The 21,276-nt window shown below is 45.8% G+C and overlaps 1 protein-coding gene across 1 annotated transcript in view; it reads right to left on the bottom strand.

Moving 5' to 3' along the window:
• The window catches only part of IntS11 (integrator complex subunit 11), a 379,978-nt gene that overhangs the window by 44,630 nt on the left and 314,072 nt on the right, over nt 1-21,276 (bottom strand). Inside the window, exon 13 of the mRNA XM_080275659.1 lies at nt 11,068-11,191. Within this exon, the coding sequence (XP_080131785.1) occupies nt 11,068-11,191 (124 nt within the window). The remainder of the gene's footprint in view (nt 1-11,067; nt 11,192-21,276) is intronic.

The raw sequence follows: 21,276 nt of genomic DNA, 5'->3' as shown, positions 1-21,276 counted from the left end.
ATGATGAGAAGTGATACCTCTTTGTTTGTGAAATACTAAAACTTGTGACTTGGAAGTCCTGTCAACTTATGTAACCACCTTCCCCTTGATGGGTCTCAGGTCAGCTGAGTGGGGCTTCCCCTTGATGTATGTCTAGCCAGCTGAGTGCAGCTTCTCCTTGATGGGTCTCTAGTCAGCTGAGTGAGGTTTCTCCTTGATGGGTCTCCATTAAGCTGAATGAGACAAGATGGCCATCCAGTATGTACTGTATATTCATTGTGACTGTCTGCCTTTCATTCTAGTTTGTGCATGAGAGGCCACTGAAATATCACTGCTATTGCCAAATAGTAGTGCAAGTGCTTGACATATAATGCAGCATATGATTTTAAGTGAAGTGATACCTTTGTATGTGAAATACTGAAACTTGTGATTTGGAAATCATATCAGCCTTATGTGATCACCTCAACCTTTCCCTTGATGGGTCTCTGGTCATGCAAGGGAGGCAAGATGGCCGCTTAGTACAGTAGTTCCTCATTTATCTGGATGGTAAGTATCTTGATGTTTTCATTATCCGGATGCTGGACCTTGGCTCTATTAAACCATTATCCGAATTTACTTGGTACTATCTGGACATAAAAGTCCCCGAGAACTTCGGCCAGCCAACCGACAAGTTCAAACATTTGGTATCGTGGCCAATGGGCTCGTGCCGAGAGTGGGATATTGTCTGTAATCAATAGCCAGAGCTAAAATGTCCATCTGCCCCTATACTGAATGGTAAAAGTCACACGCTCATCCTACCACTTCCAACAAACCTCCAGCACCCGAATAATACGACCATAACCCGCAAGCGATGTCAAAAAGTCCGTACGTATTCCTCACCGAATGTCTAACATCAAGCGGCCAAGCGTGCTAAGTCTTTCCCAACCGCCACCTCCATCGAACACAGACCACAGGCCATGAGTCCATGTTCGGCGACAGCGGCCGTCCGCCTCTCTACCGAAGGTTGAAAGTCCCCCGGTCACGGTGAGTTGTGCTTCCACATGGCCACTCAGCATCTAACAGACCGCAAGCCACGAGTAAATGTACAGCAAAAGTGCCCGTCCACCTGTTGAAAGAGGGAGGAGAATCCTACCCACAACCTTGCTTCTACCCCCCTCCTATCCCTCCTCCATACCCTCCCGGCTCCCCCCCTCTCTCTGTCAGTTCTTATTCTCCTCTGTGGTGATAACACTGACACGTGAGTTTTCAAAGTTGTTTGGAATTTAGTCGACCACCATTAGTCATATCAAAATTCTGCACTAATCATGAGAAAGCTCATGAAGTTCTGCATCTAGACATATGCTTAACTCTTGGAAGGTGCTGGTAAAATTCTGCACTAAGATAGTGGGAAGTTATATGAAGGTAAGTTTTACTCTTGAACACTTTCTAATTGCTGAATTTATGTACTTTTACTTGTCAGTTTTATGGGTTTTGTTAGCTTACTAGCTTATCTTACAGTATAAACACCAGCAAAGATGACGGAACATTTATACCAATATAACCAATTTCCGGTGGCATATTTGGCCGTGGAATTTTTTTTGTGCCTCGGGAGCAATCACTTGTCACAGAAAACAGATTTTCAAAAAGTTTTATTTTTTTGTGTGTGGATTTTTGTTCTTTATGCCTTGTTTTCATGATGTTTAACATTAATATGGATAATCCTGTGTGTGTTTTGATTTCTAAATATGGCAGAATGACTGAAAAACTGCCAAAATTAGGAGAGGTACTGTACATACAGTAGTGTATATATATATATATTTTTTAATGGTGTTCTTGGTGTTTAACATTACCTTGGATAATCCTATGTGTGTTTTGATCTCTAAATATGGCAGACTGACCTGAAAACAGTGCCAATATTAGGAGGGGTACTGTACATACCGTAGTGTTTAGGTATGGTGATTTTTGGTTTTCAGTGATTTTTCTGCATGGTTTTCTTGGTGTTTACCATTACTTTGGATATTTCTATGTCTGTTTTGATGTTTAAATGTGCCTGAATGACGAGCACACTGCCAAATTTTAAGCATAGGTACTGTACAAATAGGTTAGACAGAGCTTGGAAGTGGGTATAGGTAGGGTCTGGGTACAGTGGAGCCCCTCAGATAGCGTTTTTTTCATTAGCGAATCCACTGATAGCAATAGGAAAGAAACTATCTCATAGCTATTAATGCTGCATGGTTAGCGTAGATCCGCTAGGAATTTAACACATAGCGAGTGGGTGGGCAGAGTTGCCAAGGTCAGACCTTGGTAACACTGATAGTGAGTGTGTGTCTATCCTCACTCAGTTCACTGAACCACTGTTTATCCACGCGCTGCGCACTCATTCAACTCGTCGCAGTCTCGCCATTGTTAAAGTTTTTTGTGACCTTCCATTTCTTGTCTGGCTACTGAGTGTTCTACTATCATGGCTTCAACTCCAGGGGCTGGCCCAAGTGGTGGCAGTGGCCCAGGGAAAAAAACAGGAAGTGCAGGTAGTGTAAAAGTGACAAAAAAGGCCAGAGAATATATGCATGGCAAGCCAAAGAAACAATACAGCGTGGAGGAAAAGAAAAAGATAATCCAGATGATTGAAGACGGTGCACAGACATGTGAAACTGTTAAACTGTTGAATGTGCCTGAATCGAGTGTAAGAAACATAAGAAAGAAAAAGTAGGAGATCCATCCATCCAGCCATCATCCAATCCTACATTGCCCCATGAGGAGCGTAGGAGCCCGGGGCTAGGCAGTTGCTCCTGACATTTAAGATGAGAGTGAAAAGGATGAGATAAAGGCAGCAATAAAAACCACAACAAAGTATTTTATGGGTGGTGCAGGTGAAGCTAGACACCCATTATCGACACTACCGAAAAAAACAGACTCCAAGTGGTCACTGAACATTATGTAATGAAGCGGTTGGCAAGGCGATTAAGAAAAGGAGCAAGTGTTGATGGACCAGAAATTCGTGCAAGGGCAATAGCAGTGTACAAGGGACTATGTGCAAAAAAAAAATATCCAAAATCCTGCTCCTTGCAATGCCTCACGTGGGTGGCTACACAGGTTTAAAAAACGCTGTGGGGGTAAAGCTGGCTTTCTACCAGGGAGAGGTTGAATCTGCAGACACTACAGCTGCACAAAAATTTCCCCAAATTGCTAATGCTATTATGGAAGAAGGAGGGTACACCCCAGATCAAGTTTTTAATTGTGAAGAGAAGGGTGTACTGGAAGGAATCACCCAAGTCCACCTATGCCCACAAAACCCTCCGTCAGGCTGCTGGAACCAAAATGGAAAGGATCGCTTCAGTGTCCTGCTTTGCTGCAATGCTTCAGGGGACTTCAAAATGACACCCATTAATGTCTATAAATATCCCAAACCACATTCCTACCGCCGCTGTGATATGAACAAGCTCCCCCACTGTTTGTGGTACTCAAAAAGCAATAGATATATGACCTCAAGCCTCTCTATTAAGTGGTTAGACGAGATTTTTGTGCCCCAGACTCGCGAGTGCTGCAAGAAGAAAAATATTGACTGGAAAATATTGTTGTTCCTGGATACTGCACCCGGGCACGCTCGCTTCATGGTAGACCGCCACCCTAGTATACAGGTTGTTTTTATGCCTCTCAACACTACTGCCAAAATTCAACCTTTAGATCAAGAATTAACTGCTAACATTAAACTCTTCTTCTATGGCAAGCTCCACAGCAAACTGAGGGAAAAAACTGATAACTTTCGAGAACTGAAGGAGATCCAAGAGGCTAATTCTAGTGACAGTGAACCCAATCAAGATACAAGTCAAAAGGAAGAGGATCAAGAGGAAATGACCATCAAGGCCTCTGGGAAGTCTTTTAAGATAAAGCATGCAGTGGAGTTATTCTGTGAAGCTTGGGGCCATTGCACATGCTTGGGGCCCCCTGCTTCTACATTTGAAACAGGTGGGCGAGGCAGCCAGGCAGGAGCTGCAGGTGGTGGCACGTGAGACTGTTGACGTAATTAGAACTGTGCCAGGACTCTCGTGTGTGTCTGACAAAGAAATCGTGGACTTGGGAGGAGGTGAAGATTGAGAAGAAACTGCTGAGGAGATGCTGAACCAAGATGAGGAAGAGGAAGTGCAAGGAGATAAAGAAGAAGAAAAGAAACCAAATGAGCCAACAGTGAAGGATTTGTCTGAAATCCTGGCCATACTGTCCAAAGTTCAAGACAAGGTAACCTCTCTCCATTTTAACTGTCGAGACCAAGCCCTAGTGTATTTTCGAGATCTGACAAAAATCTTCACCCAGAATCTGAATGACAAAATAAATGCAAGATGCCAGACACTGATCACATGATTTTTAAGTCAGCATCAAGAAAGGTTTGAGGCACAAAGACAAGCCATTTTGAATGCCTCGTCAGATGAAGATGACGATGTCGACATGCCCCCTGTTCAGCTTGAGGAGAACCTATATGATGGTTGGGAAGATGAGGAAACAGAGGCCCATTGCATCGAGAATGAAGTTCGTTAGCATGTGTTAGAATGTGAGGGACAAGAGGAAGACTAGGGACGAAAGATGGAGAGTGAGCAGAGTCAGAGCCGTGGTCGCTAGGCTGCTGCGGTACAGTAACCACCAAGCACGACAGTAATTTTAACAATAAACTGCAAAAGTGATTTAAAAGTTTGTTTATCCTTTTGCATGTTAAGTGTAAGTTTATTTTATTAGTGTCCACAGTAAGAATTTAGGGTTTAGTTGGAGTGCATGCAGTATTTATTTTTTAGCAGCTCTAGCAGCTTGCCACAGTACAGTAACTACAAGTGATAACTATATTTATCAGTAAAAAGCACTCAAAACGAATTAAAAGTAAGTTTGTTAATCTTCTTTGAATATGTAGTATACGTTTATCTTATTACTGAAGAAATATGATGTGATATTAATGGTTAATGAAGAAAATTAGGGGTATAGCTGAAGGAGTCCAGGACCATATCAATTTTTTTACGTTAGAAGAGTGCCCCTCAGAGAGCGATTTCATGGAAGGCGGCCATTTTGGCGGACTAATAAGGTCGCTATCCAAGGGGCCTCACTGTATGGTAGGGGAATAGTGTTCATTATCTGGATGTTGCCACCACCAGGACATGCCTTTGGCTCTATTATGTCCTGATAAATGAGAGAATACTGTATTTACATTCACTGTGATCGTCTGTCTTTTGTCCTATTTTTTGCATGTAAGGCCACTGAAATACCACTGCTATCACCAAATAACAGTGCAAGTGCTTAACAAACAGTGCAGTGTGCGATTATTAAGTGATGCCTTTCTGTGTGTGGAACACTGAAACCTGTGATTTGGAAATCATGTTAACCTTTCGTAACCACCTTCCCTTTGCCGGGCCTCTAGTTGGCTATATGAGGCGAGGTGGCCACCCGGTGTTTACATGCATTGTGATCTACCTTTCGTTTCATTTTGTGCATTAAAGGCCACTGACACACCACTGTTTTTGCCAAATAACAGTGCAAGAGCTTAACAAATAGTGCAGTGTGTGATATTAAGTAAAGTAATACTGTACCTTTCTGTGTGGAGTGATCATCCCCCTGCTTTGGGGGGTACCCTTAATGAATACTCGGACCAGCATAGGACAAACTTCAGGTGGGTAGCAGAGTTTTTTGGGGGGCATTTTAGGTTTTGGGGTTGAGATTGCCCTCCCTGACCCCAATGAACCAATGTTATATCAACCTCGTTTTGTGATAAATCATTATGCAATAGGTCTTCGCTTGCTGCAACCCTATCGCTGAGACCAGATTGTATGTACTGTATACAATGTACGACTGGCAACAGCATTATCAGGAACACATCTACAATGATGTAATGTATTAATATGTGCAGTGCGTCCTTGAATGCGAGGCCTGGGGGAACTAGGTTTACAAATGATGAGTTAAGGGGAAGGATGGGACTGAAGTATATTAGTGTTGTGATGAGGGAGGGTAGAATGAGATAGCTTGGGCACGAGGAGAGGATGGAGAATGACAATTGGGCAGGGAAACTGAGAAGTGATAACGTCAGGGGTAGATTTAGACGCAGACCGAAGATGACCTGGGATGAGGTTGCAGGGTGACCTCTGGGATATGGGACTGAACAAGGAAGCTGCCAGACATTGAACAGCATGGAAAGCCACCATTAGGTGACCAAGACCAATGCATGTAAGCATGTTGGAACCTTTATAAATTATACAATATGATACAATTGCATACAAAACTGGTTTACATCACTTCTCAGGAATGGAACACCGATGTAACCAAGAACTTTCTGTATGGTTAGATGGTGTGGTCATATGTAGTACTAATAGATCAATCCTAGTCTGTCTGGTTGAGCTGACCTATCCACCACAGGAAAGCAATCCCCCCCTCTGCAAGGCTGTCCTGTGCATGGGACCAATGGTGTCTTGCAGTGGATAGCGCCTTGCTGTGGCAAGGTGAGGGGAAGTGTGTGGAGGTTTGGTTCCTGGATAGATGCTGCATTTGCATCTCTCCACCCAGTTAACAGGGACACCACAAAAGGATCCATATAAGCCCGTTATTTTGTTATATAGTAACTATCCAATGCTGTAAATGGTTTCCTGGGTTACAGGAATCACCAGGCTTGTCATTAAGCACAGATTCACTAGCGGAAGAAGCAAGCAGCACTATGCCTAGAGAGTGGATGATGGATGGCACAATATATATAAAATATGGATTTTGATGAAGTGATTAAAATGGTATGTGTGAGTGAGTCTGAATGTAAGAGGAGGTATATTAGGCCAAGAAAGTGGATGGATATGGTAAATGACTGAGTAAGAAGGTATGGAAGTTGATGGAACTCAGAATATGACATGGAACTAAGTTTGGTACATGAACTACACTTGAAGATGCACATGTCAATGTGTGACACTTTTTTTATTACACTGACTTTCCATATTTAGGTTTGCGAGGTGGAGTACGGATGCTGGGGGCTTGACTGAAAAGTGAATGGTAGTGTGTTACTTTATCCTGGAATATTGTTGATTAATTCTCCCACTTTTGTACTATCTTTTTTCTTGTTTCTGGATAATACCTCACCCAATCATTAGGCTGAAATGAGGGTCATCATAAGGACGATGATAACAACGATGACAAAAATGTATCACTTAACCACTATAGTTGAATAAGACTGCCTAACACAGCAACAATTCAAAGGTCTATCTATCTATCTATTGCCATACGCTTTGATCCCGAAAGGGGTGGCAACAAACAAATCGCCTCCATGTCGCCCTGTCCCCCACCATTTCACTGCCCTGCTCCCCGCTCACACCCCCCTCTCTCATATACCTCTCCACTCTATCCCTCCATCTCATCCCTGGCCTTCCCTTCTCTCTCTCCCCCTCCACCTCACTCACATACACTCTCCTCATCAGTCTCTCACTCTCCATCCTCTCCATATGGCCAAACCACCTCAGTGTGTTTCTCCTAACGCTTCCTATCACATCCACATCCACACCACAGCAATCCTTCACATCCTCATTTGTCAGTCTGTCTCTCCACGTGACTCCACATGCTCCTCTCAAATAACTATGCTCCTCTCAAATAACTCACTTCCACAGCTCTCAATCTTGACTTCTGTTCCTCCAACAAAGTCCAAGCTTCACTTCCATACATTAGAGTTGGTATCACAATACTGTCATGTAGTAACTTTTTCACTTCCATGCTCACTTCCCTGTTTCTTATCACTGTTTTCAAGGAACCAGCGACCTTTCTTCCTTGTTGCACCCTTTCAAGCACTTCACCCTCTAAACTTCCATCCTTACTCATCACACTACCCAAGTACTTAAATGCACTCACATTTTCCATTTCCTCCTCATCCAACCTCATTATACATTGACTGACATCACTTCTCTCGAAGACCATAATTTTACTCTTCCCTACATTCAACTTTAGATTCCGTTTCTTACACACTCTCCCAAACTAATCCACCAAGCCTTGCAGCTCCCTTTTGTTTTCACTTAACAACACAGTATCATCTGCAAACAAGAGTGCAGGGAGTTTCCAAACACTGCCCTCTCTCATTAGGGCAGCTCCAACATCCACTGCCCTACCTTGTACCTCTTTTATAACCCAAGCCATATACAGATTGAACAACCATGGAGACATGACACACCTGTTTCAATCCAACCTTCAAATGAAGAAAATTCGTTCAATTCACTATCCACACGCACTGCAGCCTTGGCACCCTCATACATACTCTTCATAGCATTCAACAACTTCCCATCTACCCCATATTTTCTTAATACTTTCCACATCCCTTATCTATCCACCCTGTCATATGCTTTCTCCAAATCCATGAAGGCTGCATACAACTTCTTTCCCTTCTCTAGAAACTTTTCCACTAAAGATCTAAGAATGAATATCTGATCTACACAGCCTCTTCCCTTCATAAAACCTCCCTGCTCTTCTCCAACTAATTCCTCTGTTATTTTTCTAACTCTGTCAATAAGTATTCTACCATATATTTTATCTATCACACTAACAAGACAAATGCCCCTATGTTTACCACATACTTCCTTTTCCCCTTTTCCTTTGTGCAAGGAAATAATTATACCTGGCTTCCAATCCTCCAGGACTCTACCTTCCTCCCAGGCCAATCTGCACATCTTCCACTTCCATTCTACTACTATCTCTCCCCCATGCTTCAGCATTCACCACACACTCCATCAATTCCTGGGGCTTTCCCCATTTTAACTTCCTTCATTGCTTCCACTACTTCCACCCTACTGATTTCTTCCTCTCTTCTCACATCCCTACATCTCCTGGCCATTCCCCAGCCACTTATACTTGCATTACTTTCATTCTCTATGCTCAACAATTTGTTAAAGTGTTCTCCCCATCTACTCACTTTATCTCCCCTCTCCACTAATTATCTACCATTTGTATCTTTCACTCCCCGGCTAACTTCCTTGGCACCCTGTCTAATTCTCTTTACCTCTTTCCAGAACATTTTCTTACATTCCCTCCACTTTACACTAAAATTCCTTCCAAATTCCTCATCCACTCACTTCTTACCCTCTCTTACTAATCTTTTAACCTCTCTCTTCCTCTCTACATACAACTCTCTCTTCCATCTCTCAACTTCTTCCATGCCCCTGTTTTTCATCCACTCACTATATGTTTCCTTCTTTTGTGCCACAGACTCTCTCACCTCTTCATTCCACCATGCTGTTCCCTTCACCTCCTTTTGTCTTCTCTTCACTCCACACACCACCTCAATTGCTGAACAGATTTCTTCTGTGAATATCTTGCACACACCTTCCACGTCCCCCACCTGCACCAGTCCATATTTACCCAATCGCTCCTCCACTTCCCTCTTACCGTCCTTTTTCCAACCTCTTGTAACCTTTCCACCCTCCTTGTATGAGCTACTTCCTCCTGTCCTTCCTTTCTTCTATTTTCCCATTTTGTTTGGACACTGGTGGTGGTCAGAAAGTCCACTCCCCCAACCTCTATATACTCTTGAATTTATTACACACATTCTCATCCTGTCATCCATCCATCATCCAATCCTATGTTGCCCCATGAGGAGTGTAGGAGCCCAGAGCTAGGCAGTTGGTCCTGACATTTAAGATGAGAGTAACCAGCTTCACTCATCCTTGAGTGGCATTATGTGAGCAATAAACCTCAACACCCCTTGGATAGATACTTTCACCTGCTCAATCCGATTGGAGTGCAATAATTACCCACTAAACCACCAGGTGCCAAATTTGGTTATATGGTGGTGTACAGGAAACCATTTGGCTTGTCACTCAGTGTAGAGTTACCCACTGGCAGAAGGAAGAGGAAAGAATGAAGGAAAGAAAGACAGAAGAAGGAGTGTAAAGCCACCCGTAGGCAGAAGGACACCTGACAGCAGCACTACATCAAATGAATGGATGGTGATTGCCCCCACCTACCACAAATCCACACACCCAAAATCAGTCACTGCCTTCTGTTCATTTAGTTAACCATCCACTCTTCTCATCACTTTCCACTTATACCTATGGGTAATTTTGTGCCTGAAGAAGGTACTGGTTATCAACAAACACCTCCCAGCACAAATGTCCACTATAGCACTGCCATTCTCATCTATCTCTGCAGGCACATCCCACTCACCAACTACTCCATCCACCTTCACATTCCCTACTGTTCAATTCATATCTCCAATCAAAAATACTCTCTCATTCCTTTTAAGCTTTTCCATGCATACTTCCACATTTGTCTAGAACTCTTCTCTCACTCTGCTTGCACAATCTTGCATTGGCACATACACACACACAATCGCCCACATTTGTAGTCCAACTTTCAGTCTTACCCATACAATTCTTGAGCCAACTGACCCATACTCTTTTATATTCTCCTTCCATCTGTTAATCACAACAATACACACTCCTTCTTTTGCCCTCTCATTCTCACCTACTCCTGCACACTTACCCCATCCATACTCCCATTCTCTCACACTCTCACCTGTCATGTAGTTTCAGTTAATCCACATACATCCATTTTTGCACCCTCAAGCAGCTGGACAATCTCTCTTTCTTTCACCTCATCATTCGCACCCCTTACATTCCATGTAGCTATTCGTACCATGTCCTGTGTTCAGTCCTTAGTCATCATCTTTTGGTCAGTCCTGGGCCGAGGCTTCTTGCTCGTACTTTTAGTTACTTGTTTTCCGGGGAGGGGCACTGACCCTCCGCCAACCCAACTGTTGTCACATACGGAGCACATGTTGGTTGGTTATAAGGTTACTGCCTAGCGTTGTAAATGCTTTCCTGATTTACAGGGAATCATTTGGCACGCCACTGAATGTAGAGTTACCCTAAAAACAGAGCAACTCCACACTGAGTGGGTGGATGATGGACACCCCCACCTACCACATAATTCAAAGGTGTATTTTTAATAAGCCATCAGCATACTTTAAGTAACAATAAAGACAGTTTTCTAACCTCTTACGAACAAGAGGTCTCCAGTGACCTGGGAGGGGGGGAGGGGCATAGTTTTATGTATAAAATTCGTTTGAAATGTTATTATAGCATAAAGGAGGTGCTAAAAGTTATTGCATATGAACCTTACCTGATGTGTCCATGACACAAGGATAGTCTTGCCTGGGTCACCATCGTGGATATTTATACACACAGAGTCAGCCACAGAGAGTTGGTATTCGTTCACTGCCTGTACCTGCCACCCTCCTACCTTCCTGTTGAGATAATCAGAATTATTTTATGTTAAGGATAAACTGTGGTCATGTGGGCACTTATTGCTGCCATACGCCTCAATCCCGTTTGAGATTCCTGTTAATTTATTGCACGACAGGAGTCACAATGGCAACTTAGTACTCTGATACTCTTCCTCTCTGGGAGACTAGACAACAAGCCTTCTGAATCCCCAAAACAACTTTAGCTGTGACTTTCACATTGGCTAAGATGGTGTCACACTGACAAAATTTGCCAAGAAGCTTCATTGTTTGACAGCTTCAGGAAAAATGTATGGGAAAGAAAAGGGAACAGTACTTTGTTTTTGCTGATTTGGAGAAGGCTTTTGACAGAGGCCCTAGAGAGGTGGTGAGGTGGGCAATGAGAAAGCTTGGGATTGAGGAGTGGCTGGTTCATGTGGTTACGGCCATGTATGTGGTGCTCGCACCCAGGTAAGGGTGAATGGAGATTTGAGTGATGAGTTTTCTGTAAATGTTGCTGTGCATCATGGGTCAGTTTTGAGCCCCTTGTCATTTATAATGGTACCTGAAGCCCTCCCATGTGACTTCAAGAATGGACTCCCGCAGGAGATGTTACATGCTGCTGATTTGGTGTTTATTGCTGAGAATGAAAGTGAGATGGAGGGAAGATTTAGGAAGTGGAAAGATGTTAAGAGGCACAAGGGCTTAAGAGCAAATGCAGATAAAACAAAAGTGATGGTATCTAGGGCTGGTGGCAGTACTGTCAAGGAAGAGGGAGAGTGGCCATGTACCATTGCCACAAGGGTGTGGGAAGCAATTCCATCCTGTGCAATGTCTGTGATAAGTAAGTGCATAAGAGATGAAGTGGTATTAGAGGCAGACTGTGTGATAATGCTGATTTCATGTGTGAAATGTGTCAAGGAGAAGAGGTGGAGATCGTCAGACGTGAACAGAATGAACTTGCTGGCAAGTCTCCTGAGTGTGTGGAAATTTTGTTATTTGGCACACAAATTATGTGCTGCAGATGGGGCTGGAGCTAGCACTGTGGCTAGAGTGAGGTGTGGTTGGAAGAAGTTCAGGGAGCTGTTACCTCTCCTGACACTGAGAGGGCTTTACCTCCGTGCTAAGGGACCTTTGTATGCAGCATGTGTTAGGAGCGTAATGCCATATGGAAGTGAGACCTAGGCACTAAAGGAAGAGGATATTCACAGGCTCAAACATAAAGTATGACAATGATTAGGTGGATCTGCAGTACATCCCTGAGTGTGAGGCCTGGGAGGGATAGGTTTACGATGGAAGAGTCGAGGGGTAGGATGGGACTGGAGTGTATTAGTGTTGAGGTATGAAGAGGTAGACTGAGATGGTCTGGGCATGTGGAGAGGATGAGGGATGATAATTGGGTGCAGAAAGTGACAAGTGTTAATGTTAGGGGCATGGTTGCGAAAGGTAGACGAAAAAAGACCTGGGACGAGGTCACTGAGTGTGACCTCAGGGATAAGGGACTGAATAAAGAAGCTGCCAGAGACTGAGCAATATGGACAGCCATCATTGGGTGACCAGGGCTGATGCATGCAAGCATGTTGAAGCCTTCAATAATGGATGAATGAACAAACCTGTTGATCAATGAGACAACACCGTCAGTAAATTTGCTGGGCCAACTATGATGATGTCACAAAAGCAACATGATATAATTCTGATTGTCAGTGAATGTCTGAATCAGTGTTACATTGGCAAATGGTGATGAATGAGGGCAATGGACTGTCATGCTTACTGAAGCACCATCAGTCTTCAAGTAACATGGGCAATACAGACTGGACAAGGTACTCAAATCTGCACCACGCAAACAATATGTTTGCACGTATAACAGTACAATGTAGTCTAGCCACTTTCTAAAACTCTCACTTTTACCCTTTCTTACCACCCTACCCCACATAAATTACCCCCTACTTATACCCACCATCAGGTAAAACACTGAAAGCCATATAACTGTTCTTACCGCATCTAATGCGGTAAAGAGAGAAAGAGAGAGAGAGAGTATAGGAGAGAGAGAGAGTGAGGCACAAGGATGCTGACAGGGTGTTTATATGTATGTACGGTCGCGTCAGCATAACATCCATTAGCTTAGCTATAATGAACACCAAGCCTTAGAATTGATGCTATGGGCAGTTGTGGGGGCAGTGGGTGGGTAGTCAGGGACGAGTGAGGGACGAAGTGACGTCGATCCTTGGGTTTACTAGACGGAGACTCCAAGAGGGGGGAGTTCAAGGGATGTGCGACTCCACGTCCATCCCGTGAAAGTGTTACTGCTGTGAGAATATTATGCCCGTGAGGGACTAGTGTTGTGTACTTCACACCTCTACCCACACACTGATACTGTAAGACGAGAATTGAACCCGCCACAAGTGAGTTGCCCTTGCTTACTTTAAGAATGCTTATTGATCTGCATGTGGTTGATGTCACGACATAATCCAATTATAAATGTAGGAAAGTTAGGACGAGAATTAAAGCGATATGTGTATACAAGGTAACCTTTGGTAAATTGTAATTATGTGTATGACCAAGTGTTATAACAATGACGAGTGATGCCCATTATACCATACTGAGATAGTGAAACTGCAACTCCAGGTATGACCGAATAAATAGTCGAGTCCAGCTGCGTGAGTTTCATTACCTCGTTTCCCCCTCCAAGAGTGCAGGCAGTTACAGTCATACTTGGGGTCCGCTGGTGAGAGGAGCGGGCCCGACCACGACCTACGACAACGCTGGGGGTGTTAAAGTCTACGGAGGCGGCCTACCTACAATCAGCTACACTGCCACTCAGGACATCTTGGGTTGTGAGCGGGAAGACTCCACAGGACCACAAATGTTGATAAGCAACTTTACTCAGGCGACTGAAAGCCGGGAGCTGATACGTTACGTCTGGTGCATTGTAAAGAAAAATACGTTAGTTTGCGTACTGGGTAGGAACTTATTGCCCGCGTGCCAGACGAAGTTAAAAAATCGTGACACATTAAATGTGAGAAATGTGAGTGTAATATTCAGGGGGTTGGTATTGATATTGTAACATCGCTTATATGCTATAAGGATGTGAATTAAAACTAATTAGTGCACCTTGGATATTAAGAGTTGTGATTGATACTAGGCTGTCAGTGAGAAATGTGAGTGTAATATTCAGGAGGTCTGTACTGATATTGTAACGTCGCTTATATGCTATAAGGATGTGAATTAAAACTAATTAGTGCACCTTGGATATTATGGGTTGTGATTGATACTAGGCTGTCAGTGAGAAGGTTCTGGTGTGCCACTATACTTTAAAGGCTAAGCTTAGCGCTCGCTGTCCGGCTGTTTGGAGTGTGATGGGATAAACGTTGCATGAACGAGAGTGTGACTAAGAGTTTTTTTTATTTAAAAAAAAAAAGAGAGAGAGAGAGAGAGAGAGAGAGGAAGAGAGGTCAGAACCTAACATACTGGGCGGAACCTAACATACCGGGCAGAACCCAACCTAACATACCGGGCAGAACCCAACCTAACATACCAGGCAGAACCCAACCTAACATACTGGGCAGAACCCAACCTAACATACCGGGCAGAACCCAACCTAACATACCGGGCAGAACCCAACCTAACATACCGGGCGGAACCCAACCTAACATACCGGGCGGAACCCAACCTAACATACCCGGCAGAACCCACCTTAACATACCGGGCGGAACCCAACTTAACATACCTGGCGGAACATATCGGCATGGACAACCCAGAAGGGAAAGGAATGTGCGGAACATGACGGGCAGAACGTAACCTATGGAATGGCTCAAAGGATAGTCGAGGAGGCAAGGGAAGCAACAGGGGGAGAGGAGTACGAGACGGAGGCTGCGGGGACGATGATGGAACAAAGAGAGGAGGAGAGGGCCGAATCTGGGCTGCAAGAATGCTTAGAGAAGTGGCCAGCAGTTGAAGGCAGACTGGCTGAGGCACGTAAGAACGTGTGCATAAAAGCCCTCCTGCCGACTCTCCAAACCCTGCATGAACAGAACAAGGCGATCCATGATCGCTTGACAGTTGGAGAACTTGATGGGAATGGAAGGGAGGAACGAGATGAGCCTGAGGCCACGGGTGCAGCCAGAGACTATAGCAGTACACGAAGGATTGGCAAAGAGGCCAAGACATGGTGATGGCATGGGAGACAAACAAATGTGGGAGACTAGGGGAACCCAGCGGGGGGAGCAGGAACAGATGCAAGAGGCCGTGACTCTACATCAAGAAGAGTCAACAGTTAGTGGACCAGGGCCAGGGTGGCAGAGGTCAGGGAATCCAAAACCAACTAGATCAGGAAAGGAAGAGCTGACATGCGCTGCCCCTATGGGCATGGAGGTGATAGCTTCTGGCTTGAAGGAATTGATTGCAGCCATGAGGTTGCCACAGACCCAACTACCAACCTTCGAAGGGAATAGCCGGAGGAAGTATTGGGAGTTCATTCGTGCATTCAAACAACACATAGGGAGGGCCGCAGTCCCAGAGGAATTTAAGCTGCAGACACTCATGCAAGCATATGCAGTGCCTGTCAGGAACACGCTACAAACATGCAACTATTTGGACCCAAGAGAGGGATATGAGAAGGTGATGGCCATATTGGAGGACAGATACGGAGACAGACATCAGTACGTCCGAGAGATTGTGGAAGGCATACTTGAAGGGCCCATGATCAAAGGTGAGGATGAGGGTGGCCTTAGAAAATTCGCCAACAAGTTGAGGTCTTGTATTCAGAGTCTGGAGACCATCGGGAGATTGCAGGAGTTGGACACCGTTCGCTCGATGGATGTGCTGTCGCGTCGATTGCCTGAAAGGGCACTTATGCGGTATGAGGATGAAACTTATGCCCACAACAAACGATACGGGTATTATCCCGGCGTTAAATGGTTGAAAACCTTTATCCTGGAGGAAGCAGACAGAGTGTGTGTGAAGAGGAGAACCAAGGAAAGGGGAGTAACCACCAAGCGATCCACCGTGGTTGGTGTTAGAAGGAATCCAGGTGGGCGTGTGATCAGCTTGGCCACCATTGGTGATGACGAACCAGCGAGCGAGAGAGACTTGTGTCGGCTGTGCGGAGGGCTGCACACCCTGGTGGGTTACAAGAAATTCTGTGCCATGAGAGTTGAAGAAAGGAGGGCCACACTCAGGCAGCTCAAATACTGTTATGATTGCTTGAATGATACCCACTTGGCAGCTGAGTGCCGGGCCTCAGTATGGTGTGACACAGAGGGTTGCACTGGGAAGCATTCACGATGGATACACCCGACCGGCCCCGTAAGGCAAAGGCAGAAGTCACGGTACCATTGGGAACCCAGGACGGGAGACGGAGCAAAGCCACAGATGGAGGGTGAGAGGAAGCCGAGAGATGATTGTTGTCGATACACTCAGCAGGAGGAGGCGCATGGAAGCAAGCAGGGAGTACACCGAGCAGAGCCAGAGAAGAGAAGTGCTTCCTGTAGACAGACCGACAAACGTGATGTGGCAAGCATGGAGGGAACATTAAAGAGGCCCAAGCTCAAAAGGGGCAAAGGCGGGAACAAATGACTCACCGCTACGACAGGAACAACGCGGATACATGGGCAGCTTCGCAAGGTGGTGTTGCCCATTATTGAAGTGAAGGTAGCTAGTAAAGGCTCGGATGCCGTAGTCCAGACGAGAGCAGTTTTGGACTCTGGCAGCAACCAAACCTTCTGTACTACCCAGTTGGCAAGCAGGCAGGGAGCAGTGGAAAACCCTTTGCGATAAGGACGCCCCTGGGATGGACCGTCAGTGGACCTGTACGACCTCATGCTGAGGTAGAAGACAGACCAGAGGAGGTAGGATGTGTGGCTGTGGTGGACAACGATTTCCAGGAAACACGATTGGAGGAGCAAGTGCGACAGTTTTGGGAACTGGATGTAAGTTACTTGAAGATGGGAGATGGCCTGTCCATTGAAGACAATAGAGTGATAAAATTGTGGTCAAGCACGGCGACAAAGGTGATGGGGCACTACCAGCTCCCTATACCATTCAGAAGAAATCCACCCAAGCTCCCAGACAACAAGTTAATGGCATTGAGGAGGTCAGAGGGCCTGAAGAAGAGGCTGCTCAGAGACCTGCCCTTACGCCAGTGCTACGGAGAAGAGATGCAGCTGGTGCTAGACAAAGGCTACGCCGAATCGGTGCCTCATAATGAACTTCACACAAGGCCTCACATGTCCTGGTATCTGCCACACCATCCAGTGTTAAACCCAAACAAGCCTGGAAAGATGCGCATCGTATCTGACTGTGCAGCAGAATGTGGGTCGGTGTCTTTAAACAGCCAGGTGCTACAAGAGCCTGATCTAAATAACAAACTGCTGGGGGTACTCCTCTGCTTTCGCCAAGGGTTAGTGGCCCTCATGGCAGACATAGAGGCTATGTTTCACCAGGTCAAGGTAGCTCCAGAACACAGGGACGCCCTACGATTTCTTTGGTGGCCGGAAGGGGATGTACAGCGGACGCCCCTGACATACTGGATGACAGTGCACATTTTCGGTGGGGTCTGGAGTCTGTCATGTGCCTCGTATACTTTAAAACAAACCTTTCTAGATCACAGAGATGTATGTCCTGACAACGTGGTGGATGCCAAGCAGAATTTTTATGAGGACGACCTGCTTATCTCAATGTAATCTGCTGACGAAGGAATAAGGTTGGCGGAACAACTGCGACGTCACCTCGCTGGGCGGCTTCAGACTCACCAAATGGGCGAGCAACAGTAAGGAAGTACTCGAATCCATTCCCGAATCAGAGAGGCATGAGGAAGTAAAGGAGATCGACACAGAAAGCAAGCCTCTTCCTGCGGAACGAGCACTTGGAGTAAGGTGGGACCTAGAGAAGGACCAAATGGCAGTGGTCATCAAACACTTTGAGCAAGGGGGGTCAGTTACAAGGAGGGATCTCTTGCGTGTAGTCAGCTCAGTATATGATACGCTTGGATTCCTTGCACCATTCCTCATTCGCGCCAAGGTCATCTTCCAAGAGGAATGCACGAGGAAGAAAGGGTGGGACGAGGCTCTATCTGACAGCAATGAGGTGCAGTGGCGACGGTGGCTGGTAGAATTAACTCACCTTGCAGATTTCAGGATACCATGGTGCTATGACCCAAGAAGTGAAAGGGGAATGTCATTTCAACTACATCACTTCTGTGATGCTTTGCAAGTGGCGTATGGAGTAGTATCATAGCTGAGGATCTCTGAAGGTACCGGAGACGTTCACTGAGCCTTCGTCTACGGAAAGGCCAAGCTGGCCCCGCTAAAACAGCTGACTATACCCTGTCTGGAGTTATGTGCTGCCGGATTGGCTGTCAAGGTTGACGAGACATTAAGGCATGAGCTGTCGGTCGACGTGGGAGGGACCGTCTTCTGGACAGACAGCGTGATAGTACTACAGTATATACGTAACACAGAGAGGCGGTTTCACATGTTCGTAGCCAACTGAGTGGCGGCCATACACGAACAATCAGAAGTGACCCAATGGAGGCACGTGGGTTCAATACTAAACCCAGCAGATGACGCGGCACGAGGACTGAGTTGCTACGTGCTGAACAAAGGGTGTAGATGGATTGAAGAGCCCGACTTTCTCTGGCAAGAGAACAATCACTGGCTGCAAGAGCCTAGACTTATACTCGATCTGGGGACGGACCCAGAGGTAAAGGGGGATGCTACAACTATGACAATAGGGGCTAACCATGGACAGCTGGCGAGATTGTGGTCCAGATACTCATCCTGGCACAGGCTGCTGTGGGGAGTTTCATGGATTAAAAGGTTTTTGCATTGGAGGCAAATGGGAGGACCAAGGCAAGTTGACAAATCAAGATTGAGGGTGTGTAAGCTCCGAGCATCTCGAGCGGCAGTGTTGGGTTGTGTACAACAGGAATATTATGAACCCGAGATAAAGGACTTGAAGGAGCGGGGTGCACTTAGGAAAATGAGCCCACTGTTCCCATTGGAGCCGCACCTGGGGGAGGACGGACTCCTCCGTGCTGGAGGATGGTTAGAGAAAGCCCCCTTGATGACTGACAGCAAATACCCTGTGCTGTTGCCACGGGACCACCATGTCACGGAGCTAATAGTACGAGAAACCCACGAGAACACGGCTGGACACTCAGGAAGAGAACATACACTAGCAGTAATGCGCCAAAAGTTCTGGGTGCCCAGGGACGAAGGCTGATTGACTGTGTGCTAAAACGGTGTCTTGTTTGTCGCCGAGTCAACTGGAAGGAGTCACTGCAAAGACAAGCTAACCTTCCTGCCGACAGGGTATGCGTGGTGAAGGCACCGTTCACACACACTGATGTGGACTGCTTTGGACCATTCATTGCAAAGCAGGATACGAAACGGGTGAAGCGGTGGGGTTGTCTGTTCACTTGCCTGAACTCAAGAGCCATACACCTGGAGATTCTTGATGGACTAGACGCTGATTCATTCCTCAATGCAGTAACACGCTTCTCGGCAAAGAGGGGTGTACCGAAGCGCATTCGTTCCGACAATGGAACAAACATGATTAGAGCAAATAAGGAGCTCCGGGCCATAGCTCTCAGCTGGGAGAAGAATGACAGAGTCCACAATGCACTGTTGAGGAAGGGAATTGAGTGGGAGTTCAACCCACCCCATGCATCGCACATGGGCGGTGTATGGGAGCGACAGATCCGGACAGTCAGGAAGGTCTTGCAAGCAATAGTAGGCGTGCAAGTTGTGGACAATGAGCGACTCCACACATTCTTTTGCGAAGTGGAGGAGATAGTCAACGGAAGGCTCATCACCCCGACCTCCAATCACATCAGCGACCTCGAAGCACTTACTCCACTGCCTATTCTGCGCCCTAAGACTGTACCTCACTGCCTGTTAGGAGGTAAGGCCGAAGAGCCCGTAGGGGACATCTACCGGAAGAGTTGGAAGCATGCACAGTTCCTAGCGGACCAGTTCTGGAAGTGATGGTTGAAGGTGTACTTACCATTCTTATGACAATACCAGAAGCATTTCAAGCGGTTGCGTAATTTCCAAGTGGGGGACCTAGTATTGGTGACCGATTGGAATGTACCCAGTAATCACTGGGTTCTGGGAAGACTGGTAGAGGCGAATCCCAGTGACGATGGCGTGGTGAGGCATGTCAAGGTCAGGATGTCCACACGCAAAACCCTAACACGCCCTGTGAACAAGCTGTGTCTGCTGGAAAGGAGCTGCACGTGAAAGTGTATGTGGTATTGGTCGTAACCGACCAACGGGGGAAGTCTTACTGCATCTAACGGGGTAAAGAGAGAAAGAGAGAGAGAGAGGCACATGGATGCTGACACGGTATTTATATGTATGTACGGTCGCGTCAACATAACATCCATTAGCCTAGCTATAATGAACACCAAGCCTTAGAATAGATGCTATGGGGAAGTGTGGGGGCAGTGTGTGGGTAGTCAGGGACGAGTGAGGGACGAAGTGACGTCGATCCTTGGATCTACTAAACGGAGACTCCAAGAGGGGGGAGTTCAAGCGATGTGCGACTCCACGTCCATCCTGTGAAAGTGTTACTGCTATGAGAATATTACGCCCGTGAGGGACTAGTGTTGTGTACTTCACACCTCTACCCACACACTGATACTGTAAGATGAGAATTGGACCTGCCACAAGTGAGTTGCCCTTGCTTACTTTAAGAATGCTTATTGATCTGCATGTGGTTGATGTCACGACATAATCCAATTATAAATGTAGGAAAGTAAGGGCGAGAATTAAAGTGATATATGTATATGAGGTAAACTTTGGTAAATTGTAATTATGTGTATGACCAAGTGATATAACAATGACGAGTGATGCCATTATAGCATACTGAGATAGTAAAATTGCAATTCCAGGTATGACCGAATAAATAGTCAAGTCCAGCTGGGCGGGTTTCATTACCCCGTTTCCCCCTCCAAGAGTGCAGGCGGTTACAACTGTACTGTAATTACAGAATGCATGGTATAAAACTAGCATTGACAAAAAGCAAAAAGGGTAAATAAAAATGACAGTGACGCAGCGATTCAAGCTGTTTTCTTGTAAACCTACACTATCATGGAACATAAGTTTAGT

This window comes from Coenobita brevimanus, chromosome 62, assembly GCF_032717465.1.
Source record: "Coenobita brevimanus isolate Jiangsu-jjx chromosome 62, ASM3271746v2, whole genome shotgun sequence".
Lineage (NCBI taxonomy): Eukaryota > Metazoa > Arthropoda > Malacostraca > Decapoda > Coenobitidae > Coenobita > Coenobita brevimanus.
The sequence above is the reverse complement of the archived record's forward strand: the minus strand, read 5'-3'. Positions and strand labels throughout refer to the sequence as shown.